The sequence below is a fragment of the Bombina bombina genome, chromosome 7, assembly GCF_027579735.1.
Source record: "Bombina bombina isolate aBomBom1 chromosome 7, aBomBom1.pri, whole genome shotgun sequence".
In the NCBI taxonomy this organism is placed as follows: Eukaryota; Metazoa; Chordata; class Amphibia; order Anura; family Bombinatoridae; genus Bombina; species Bombina bombina.
The window spans coordinates 32250307-32261834 of NC_069505.1; the positions used below are offsets into that span (position 1 = coordinate 32250307).

The 11528-nt window shown below is 40.3% G+C and overlaps 1 protein-coding gene across 1 annotated transcript in view; it reads left to right on the plus strand.

Annotated features, from left to right (window-relative positions):
- Nucleotides 1–9321, plus strand: part of LOC128636196 (transmembrane protein 272-like) — a 14456-nt gene extending 5135 nt beyond the window's left edge. The window contains exons 4-5 of the mRNA XM_053689243.1: nucleotides 1579–1691; nucleotides 9244–9321. Of these exons, the coding sequence (XP_053545218.1) occupies nucleotides 1579–1691; nucleotides 9244–9321 (191 nt within the window). The remainder of the gene's footprint in view (nucleotides 1–1578; nucleotides 1692–9243) is intronic.
- Nucleotides 9322–11528: the final 2207 nt, after the last annotated feature.

Genomic DNA, 11528 nt, shown 5'->3' on the forward strand with positions numbered 1-11528 from the left:
GCTTGTCCCATTTGGCCAGATGCGGTAACTAACTCTTCCAGTTTTGCTTTTAATCTTAGCTGAGAGCTTGTAAGCAAGTGCTGGACTTTCTCTGTGTGTTGTATTAATTTGTTTTGTAATTTTCCCTATGGGCCTTGCACCCAGGCTTTTCTGGGGTTTACTGCCTGTGACTCTGGAGACAGAACAGCTTCCTGAGAGTGCTATAGCACCCAGGGCTGAGCATGTTGTAGGGTCATGGGATGTGTACCCAGTCCAGTCTGAGAGTGCAGTCCCTTTCCGTGTTTTGTGTATATATATATATATATATATATATATATATATATATATATATATATATATATATATATATATATATGTTACAAACTGCTATTTGTAACTGGCCCTTTAAATGGAAAATTGCCCTGCTTCCCTGGATTGTGGAGAAGCCTATTTGCCAGCCTCGTTCCTCATGACTATGGCCCCTGGAAGATTGTGCCCCCGAAAACGTATTAACTTTTATTGGGTGTGTATGGCCCTTTAAGAACCGTCTGGGGACATATTGTGACTTTGGTGAACAATGCCCCGTTAAGACTATGCCCCCAGACCTGTAAAATAACTTGTCCCTGGCTTTCTCCCACTTGATTCAGTAAATAGGGCTTACTGAACCAAGTACCACACAGGCAGAGTGTTCCACAGAAAGGGAGCACTGTTACAAAAGCATTCGTTTTCATTGTGTGTCATTAAGTGCTATGTGACAGACCCTTCAGTCAGAACTAAAGAGTTAACTTTGTTCAGCTTCAAGAAGCTAGCTAAATACAAGTTTGCTGGCATCAGCTCTAATTAAGTTTAGTGATAAACATTCCCATTGTCAAATCACCTCCAGAGTCAGACTGCTATTGATAAGATGGACTGCATTGTTTTCTTGTGTGTAACTTGTTATCTGCTGAAGTAATTTTGTGGCCTGTCAAAGGGCGTTGTCTCTCTATCTAAATGTGTGATTGGGGATTTTATGCCTCCCCCTGAGAGTGTCCTTTTTGCATGTAACCTCAATAAAAAGCAGGCTGGGTGTTCCAGCACATCAGACCTATTCTGACCCTCTAACTTGCAGCCTTGACTCATGTTTGTAGGGGACAGCTATAATCACTACAGGGATTGCTATGCTCTTCATACTCCCTTAGCTACTGAGCTCTTGTAAGAGCTCTTGTTCCTGATCCTGCTTCGCTCTACAGAAGGAAGAGGTTCACCTACTGGAGCCTGGTCGTAGGTCCAGGGCGCAGAGCAGACGGCGAGATACCAGCCCAGCAGCGGTGGTTAGTAGAGTCTGCATTACTTATGGTGGCTACGCAGTAGTTATGGTGTCTACGGTGCTGATGATCCTTTGGTGAGCGCTAGGAGCATCCTTTTCTACGGTCCAACTTCCAGCCAGCCTGGAGGCAACCGTGTAAATATATATATATATATATATATATATATATATATTATTAATAATAATAATAATAACAAATAAAAACAATAATTTATCTAACATAAATATTATGCGCCTGTATAAGAGATCTCATCTAGAGATGATTTATATAACAGCTTTTCTTTCTTTTCTAGGAAGCGTCTGGGTTTTCAGAATATACAACAACGATCCAAGGCGATGCCAGATAAATATGTACCTCTTTGCATTTGCGGTCCTGATCATACAGTACATCTCTATTGGATTAATGGTGATTTACTGCCTGATTTCCTGTTTCTGTTCAGTGATTCTAGTAAGTATTTGTCATTAGCGTAAACTTATATCTCAGTAGAATATCATCTTCTGCAGAATGCTTTTCATTCCAATATACCTAGCTTTTTGACACTCCAATTAATCCATGTATAACTCTCTGTAACTCCACCTATTGCTCTTTCAAACTGCTCCCTATATATCCTCATATTGCCCCCTTTAAATGCTCCTTATATGTCCTCATATTGCACCATATAACTGCTCCCTATAACTCCTACTATTGCACCATATAACTGCTCCCTATAACTCCTCATATTGCACCATATAACTGCTCCCTATAACTTCTCCTATTGCACCATATAACTGCTCCCTATAACTCCTCCTATTGCACTATATGACTGCTCCTTATAACTCCTCCTATTACACCATATAACTGCTTCCCTATAACTCCTCCTATTGCACCATATAACTACTCCTATAACTCTTCCTATTGTACCATATAACTGCTCCCTATAACTCCTCCTATTGCACCATATAACTGCTCCCTATAACTCCTCCTATTGTACCAAATAACTGCTCCCTATAACTCCTCCTATTGCACCATATAACTGCTCCCTATAACTACTCCTATTGCACCATATAACTGCTTCTTATAACTACTCCTATTACACCATATAACTGCTCCCTATAACTCCTCCTATTGCACCATATAACTGCTCCCTATAACTCCTCCTATTGCACCATATAACTGCTCCCCATAACTCCCCCTTTTGCACATATAACTGCTCCCTATAACTCCTCCTATTGCACAATATAACTGCTCCCTATAACTCCTCCTATTGCACCATATAACTGCTCCCTATAACTCCTCATATTGTACCATATAACTGCTCCCTATAACTCCTCCTATTGCACCATATAACTGCTCCCTATAACTCCTCCTTTTGCCCCATATAACTGCTCTCTATAACTCCTCCTATTGCACCATATAATTTCTCTCTATAACTCCTCCTATTGCACCATATAACTGCTCTCTATAACTCCTCCTATTACACCATATAACTGCTCTCTATAACTCCACCTATTGCCCCATATAACTGCTCTCTATAACTCCTCCTATTACCCCATATAACTGCTCTCTATAACTCCTTCTATTGCACCATATAACTGCTCTCTATAACTCCTTCTATTGCACCATATAACTGCTCCCTATAACTCCTCCTGTTGTACTATATAACTGCTCTCTATAACTCCTCCTATTGCACCATATAACTGCACCCTATAACTCCTCCTATTGCACCATATAACTGCACCCTATAACTCCTCCTATTGCACCATATAACTGCTACCTATAACTCCTCCTATTGCACCATATAACCGCTCCCTATATCTCCTACTATTGCACTGTATAACTTCTACCTATAACTCCTCCTATTGTACCATATTACTGCTCCCTATAACTACTCCTATTGCACCGTATAACCGCTCCCTATAACTCCTCCTATTGCATCATATAACTGCTCTCTATAACTCCTCCTATTGCACTGTATAACCGCTCCCTATAACTCCTCCTATTGCACCATATAACTGCTCCCTATAACTCTTCCTATTGCACCATATAACTCCTCCTATTGTACCATATAACTGCTCCCTATAACTCTTCCTATTGCACCATATAACTGCTCCCTATAACTCCTCCTATTGCACCATATAACTGCTCCCTATAGCTCCTTCTATTGCACCATATAACTGCTCCCTATAACTCTTCCTATTGCACCATATAACTGCTCCCTATAACTCCTTCTAATGCACCATATAACTGCTCGCTATAACTCCTCCTATTGTACCATATAACTGCTCCCTATAACTCCTATTGTACCATATAACTGCTCCCTATAACTCTTCCTATTGCACCATATAACTGCTCCCTATATCTCCTCCTATTGTACTATATAACTGCTCCCTATAACTCCTCCTATTGTACTATATAACTGCTCCCTATAACTCCTCCTATTGCACCATGTAACTGCTCCCTATATCTCCTCCTATTGCACCATATAACTGCTCCCTATAACTACTTCTAATGCACCATATAACTGCTCGCTATAACTCCTCCTATTGTACCATATAACTGCTCCCTATAACTCCTATTGTACCATATAACTGCTCCCTATAACTCTTCCTATTGCACCATATAACTGCTCCCTATATCTCCTCCTATTGTACTATATAACTGCTCCCTATAACTCCTCCTATTGTACTATATAACTGCTCCCTATAACTCCTCCTATTGCACCATGTAACTGCTCCCTATATCTCCTCCTATTGCACCATATAACTGCTCCCTATATCTCCTCCTATTGCACCATATAACTGCTCCCTATAACTCCTCCTATTGCACCATATAACTGCTCCCTATAACTCCTCCGATTGCACCATATAACTGCTCCCTATAACTCCTCCTATTGCACCATATAACTGCTCCCTATATCTCCTCCTATTGCACCATATAACTGCTCCCTATAACTCCTCCTATTGCACCATATAACTGCTCCCTATAACTCCTCATATTGTACATTTAACTGCTCTCTATAACTCCTCCTATTGCCCCATATAACTGCTCCCTATAACTACTCCTATTGCACCATATAACTGCTCCCTATAACTCCTCCTATTGCACCATATAACTGCTCCCTATAACTCCTTCTATTGCACCATATAACTGCTCTCTATAACTCTTCCTATTGCCCCATATAACTGCTCTCTATAACTCCTTCTATTGCACCATATAACTGCTCTCTATAACTCCTTCTATTGCATCATATAACTGCATCCTATAACTCCTCCTATTGCACAATATAACTGCTACCTATAACTCCTCCTATTGTACCATATTACTGCTCCCTATAACTACTCCTATTGCACCATATAACCGCTCCCTATATCTCCTCCAATTGTACTGTATAACTGCTCCCTATAACTCCTCCTATTGTACCATATAACTGCTCCCTATAACTCCTCCTATTGCACCATATAACTGCTCCCTATAACTCCTCCTATTGCACCATATAACTGCTCCCTATAACTCTTCCAATTGCACCATATAACTCCTCCTATTGCACCATATAACTCCTCCTATTGTACCATATAACTGCTCCCTATAACTCTTCCTATTGCACCATATAACTGCTCCCTATAACTCCTCCTATTGCACCATATAACTGCTCCCTATAACTCTTCCTATTGCACCATATAACTGCTCCCTATAACTCCTTCTATTGCACCATATAACTGCTCCCTATAACTCTTCCTATTGCACCATATAACTGCTCCCTATAACTCCTTCTATTGCACCATATAACTGCTCCCTATAACTCTTCCTATTGCACCATATAACTGCTCCCTATATCTCCTCCTATTGCACCATATAACTGCTTCCTATATCTCCTCCTATTGCACCATATAACTGCTCCCTATATCTCCTCCTATTGCACCATATAACTGCTCCCTATATCTCCTCCTATTGTACTATATAACTGTTCCCTATAACTCCTCCTATTGTACCATATAACCGCTCCCTATATCTCCTCCTATTGCACCATATAACCGCTCCCTATATCTCCTCCTATTGCACCATATAACTGCTCCTATATCTCCTCCTATTGCACCATATAACTGCTCCCTATATCTCCTCCTATTGTACTATATAACTGTTCCCTATAACTCCTCCTATTGCACCATGTAACTGCTCCCTATATCTCCTCCTATTGCACCATATAACTGCTCCCTATATCTCCTCCTATTGCACCATATAACTGCTCCCTATAACTCCTCCTATTGCACCATATAAGTGCTCCCTATAACTCCTCCGATTGCACCATATAACTGCTCCCTATAACTCCTCCTATTGCACCATATAACTGCTCCCTATAACTCCTCCTATTGCACCATATAACTGCTCCCTATAACTCCTCCTATTGCACAATATAACTGCTCCCTATAACTCCTCCTATTGCACCATATAACCACTCCCTATAACTCCTCCTATTGCACCATATAACTGCCCCCTTATAACTACTCCTATTGCACCATATAACTGCTCTCTATAACTACTCCTATTGCACCATATAATTGCTCTCTATAACTCCTCCTATTGCCCCATATAACTGCTCTCTATAACTCCTCCTATTGCCCCATATAACTGCTCTCTATAACTCCTCCTATTGCCCCATATAACTGCTCTCTATAACTCCTCCTATTGCCCCATATAACTGCTCTCTATAACTCCTCCTATTGCCCCATATAACTGCTCTCTATAACTCCTCCTATTGCCCCATATAACTGCTCTCTATAACTCCTCCTATTGCCCCATATAACTGCTCTCTATAACTCCTCCTATTGCCCCATATAACTGCTCTCTATAACTCCTCATATTGCCCCATATAACTGTTCTCTATAACTCCTCATATTGCCCCATATAACTGCTCTCTATAACTCCTCATATTACCCCATATAACTGCTCTCTATAACTCCTCCAATTGCACCATATAACTGCTCTCTATAACTCCTCCTATTGCACCATATAACTGCTCTCTATAACTCCTCCTATTGCCCCATATAACTGCTCCCTATAACTACTCCTATTGCACCATATAACTGCTCCCTATAACTACTCCTATTGCACCATATAACTGCTCCCTATAACTCCTCCTATTGCACCATATAACTGCTCCCTATAACTCCTTCTATTGCACCATATAACTGCTCTCTATAACTCCTTCTATTGCACCATATAACTGCTCTCTATAACTCCTCCTATTGCCCCATATAACTGCTCTCTATAACTCCTTCTATTGCACCATATAACTGCTCTCTATAACTCCTTCTATTGCATCATATAACTGCTCCCTATAACTCCTCCTGTTGTACTATATAACTGCTCCCTATAACTCCTCCTATTGCACCATATAACTGCACCCTATAACTCCTCCTATTGCACCATATAACTGCTACCTATAACTCCTCCTATTGTACCATATTACTGCTCCCTATAACTCCTCCTATTGCACCATATAACCGCTCCCTATATCTCCTCCTATTGCACCATATAACTGCTACCTATAACTCCTCCTATTGTACCATATTACTGCTCCCTATAACTCCTCCTATTGCACCATATAACCGCTCCCTATATCTCCTCCTATTGCACTGTATAACTTCTACCTATAACTCCTCCTATTGTACCATATTACTGCTCCCTATAACTCCTCCTATTGCACCATATAACTGCTCCCTATAACTCCTCCTATTGTACCATATAACTGCTCCCTATAACTCCTCCTATTGCACCATATAACTGCTCCCTATATCTCCTTCTATTGCACTGTATAACTTCTACCTATAACTCCTCCTATTGTACCATATTACTGCTCCCTATAACTCCTCCTATTGCACCATATAACTGCTCCCTATAACTCCTCCTATTGTACCATATAACTGCTCCCTATAACTCCTCCTATTGCACCATATAACTGCTCCCTATAACTCCTCCTATTGCACCATATAACTGCTCCCTATAACTCCTCCTATTGCACCATATAAATGCTCCCTATAACTCTTCCTATTGCACCATATAACTCCTCCTATTGCACCATATAACTCCTCCTATTGTACCATATAACTGTTCCCTATACAATCGTATCTGATAGGGTTGATTGCTTAAGACCGCTGCTTCATAACTGCTTTTTCCGGTGAGCCTGATAAATATAAATTGGCCCCTAAGTGTTATTGCATTGTCTTATTATTATGCACTTGTAAATTATGCAATTCTACGGTGTTGAGTGGTCCTTTAAGCTATAGTTGTTTTTATGCCTATAGTATCTCTTTAATTAACAGACTGAAAATGCTTTAATGAGAAGAGCATATAGCTTAATGTAGATTTATACATGAATTTTTATGCATTGATATTTATCTTGTCTGCAAGCCTAAACTCAACTGCTAGTGTGACGAGATCTGGCAGCCTTTCCTCTGTCATTGTCGTATGCAAATAAGATTTTATTAATTTCAGTACTGAAAAACTTCTCTCAAGATGCATTGCCAACTGGCAAAACGCATGCAATTTTACACAGTCTGTACAGTTCAAAGAAGGGGACAGCATAGGGTTGCAGAACGTTTGTGAACTCCAGAACAGTGTTAACTTTTATGCCATCTGATTCTTCTTTCCTCTTCAGTCACAAGAGTCTGCTTGGGTTCCGTTTCAAAATACTCCAAATTACAGCCAAAGGGGTAGATTTATCAGAGGTTGAGTGGACATGATTCGCTGTAGTGAATCATGTCTGCTCAACCTCGCTAAATGCTGATAGCATACACTGTCTTACGACCGTTGCTTTTTAACTTACGTTTCTGGCGGACCAGAAACAATCAGGGTCGGAAGCAGCATCCGCTGCTTGTTAAATCAACCCAAAAGAATTTTACTATTGAGGTCAACTTTAGAAAATTCAAAAACAAATCCACTTTTGGGTTAAGTGCCTGAATGCCATCCATTACCAGCAAGCAATCCCTTGAAAAACGTGATTTTAATTGATATTATAACAACATAGACAAATTGCTGTATGAAATCATCCTTTTTGCTCAGTTGTGTTCGTTGACCCACTGTTTCTATTATAATGCTGTCCCTTAACTTTAAAGGTGGTCGGCGATCTCTTTGCTTGTGAGGTGGTTCATCTCCTTCCGAGTCAGGAGTTTCTATTCCACATTTAATGCACAAGTCCATTGTTTCCACCCAAACCTTTCGTATAGCGGAAGATTGCACTGATCCTGTAGGGCCGCCTTCTTCATTTCGTACTTCAAGTTCTTCAATCACAGTCCAAATGAGAAGGACTGCTGATGCCAAATCAAGATCTATGCTTGTAGCATATTGGATAACATCTGTGTCCTTATTAATATGTTTTCAAAAAGCACAAGTGATAGAATGAAATTGAAGTCAATGAAAATAAGGATGGAATTTGCTTCAATTCTTCTTTCTGTATTTTTCCCATCAGCTAATAACTTATGGGTTTCCAAGAGAGGCTCAAGTGAAGTACAGCTTTGCATGCAGCATTGTATCACATAATTATTTTAGCTGAATAATGGGTTTTGTTGACAGTTCTTTCTGAACACTTTCAAACACTGAGTGAACATCGGATGTACTGGAAAAAACGTAAAGCCTTTCCAACTTTGCAAAAACTTCAGATGCTTCAGCTACATTTTTAACAATAAAAATAATAACGGCTTAATTAAGATGTTGGTTCATGCAATGGACATATAGAGCAGTAGGCACCTCTTGTTGAACCCTTGCTTGAACGCCATTTACCCTACCATTCATTACTGTGGCCCAATCATAAGCTTAACTGAGACAACCATTGTTATCAATCCCTAGTGAGAAGAGAACATTGAATATATAATCTGTCAATGATGCAGCATCAAGGCTATCTTGGACAGCTTGACCAAAAAAAATATCTTACAACAACGGACAGCTGTTTGGTTTTGCTACAATCTTTTGTCTCATCTTCCAGGATAAAGGACTGTCTTTTAGGCTCTCTGCTATGTCTTCTCTAACTAATGAAGCCATAACTGCTAAAAGTCCATTTTGAATGGATGGATATAAATACCAAACATTTTTTGGTCCATGAAGTTTCTTTTCTACAACGCGATCTCTCTCAAGTTTCCATGATTAGGTCATCAGAGTTGTAGCGATGGTTTCTGTGTGCAATTTTCTTTTTTGCTGCTAAAAGAAGGATTTCAGCAATTGTCTTAAAATAATGGTGGTTTTCTTCCACCTCTCTGGCAAGTGCTTTACTTAGGCCTTTCATAATGGATGTATCCTTTTCATTGTTTCTTTTGAAATCCTGCCCGCTAACACAGGATTGTTTGTGGGAAGTAGACTTTTCATGTTGTAGCATCCCCTTTCCATTTTCGATTGCTTCTTTCCAGTTGGAAAAACCAACATTAACAAACAGTCCTTTTTTATTTCTCCATGAGTATACTTGGACACAGAAAAAAAATCTACATGATAAACAGTATGCTGCATCCTGTGAAATGGAGTATTCCAGCCAGTTAAATGACTGGAACCATTGAGGTTGGAAAGACCGAAAACTTGTCTGTGGGTATTTTTTTACAATTGGTTGTCTTGGCTCTGAAGTAGCACACTGACTGATGTCACAGGGACTTGGTGGCTTGCTCTTGATGCCACCAGTGGGTCTATGTACCAAAGACTGATCATAATCATAGGATTGGGAGGATTCACACTAAACACTGTATTGATGTGAGCTTGTTGATGGGAACCTTCATTCATCAAACTGTGGTAATAGCAGCCTCAGGGTCATCCTCATCTTCTTCTTCAGCAAGATCAAAATCACTTTCTGGGGAATCAATCTCCACATATTCAATCTCTAAATCTGGATGCTTAGAACGCTGACGTTTGTCCTGTTGCTGCTCCTTTGCAGCAGAATCTGATGGCTGCTTTTTAGTAACAGATGAATAAGATGTTATAGCCATCTTCTGATGTTGTTTTCACCATATGCAGGTTCTAAAATACAAAAGGAAATGTTCCATTCTGTCAATTCAGCCCCACTTTATAAACTGGCTAATTAGCAAAGTTTGGCTTAATCTACTGGGGTATACTGCCCTTTGCATTCATTCACAAATGTGTGTTTGAGTGCGACAGCAGTGTGTGCTATTTACAGATATGTGACAGTGTACTTCAAGAACTTATCTGTAAACAGACCCAATTTTCCTGTGTGTAGAGGTGTAGTGTAACTCTCTGAGGTGGCATAAAACTTGCAGAGGTGTAGTGTAACTCTCTACTCCATAATCATCTGTCGTTTCATGTCCTTTCACTCTCCTCTGCCAGTTTTATGCAACTTAAGTTATGACCAAAAGCAGTAAAATATGGCCTATGGTCGCTGGTTTTAGTGCAAATAGCCATTTAACATATGCAACATAATTTCACATGACATTTAGGGTATATATACCGGCTGAGAGTGGGAGGCTGAAAAGTCCAGACCAGCCAGGCCAGTCTCCAGCAGACCCCCAGACAGTGCGTGGTGGATGATTACTTCTTAATTATTTTTTTTACAGTACCTAAAAAACAAGCAACTCACACATGCAGTAATATAGCAGTGAACTGGCTCAGAATACCTGCTGACGAGGATGGAATCTCTCACTGTTTCCTTCTGTGTGGCTATCTCTATCATAGAGCACTAGTGACATCACTTCCTCCTAGCACTCTATGTTAGAGATAGCCGCGCAGGAGGAAAAGACTTAGAGATTCCATCCTCATCATCCACCACGCAAATGCGGAGGAGAGACTTGCGGACGGCGTCGGAACTTGTCGCCCAGGTCGGTTTCACTTTGCAAATTAAGGGCCCTTGTGGCCGCCTAATTTGTTTAATTCAACGGGGTGCAGAGTCGGTGCTGGGATTTTTGGTTGCACAGGCGAAGACACATTTTGATGCCCCCCCTTTAATAAAATGATATATCCTCACACACACACACATACATACTCTTTCTTTCTCTCACGCACACAAAGTCACAGATTCCCTCTCTCTTTCTCTCTGTCTCTCACACACACACCGATATGTTCTCTCTCACACACTAAAACACACACTTGCTCTTTCTCACACAAACACATAGTAACACGCACTCTCTCTTTTTCACATACACACAAATGTACTCTCTTACACAAGCAGAGAGATAAACTCTCTCACACATACATACTCTTTTTCTCACACACACACACACAGTCACAGATACACGCTGTCACACACAGAGATACTTTCACACAGACAGTTATACATAC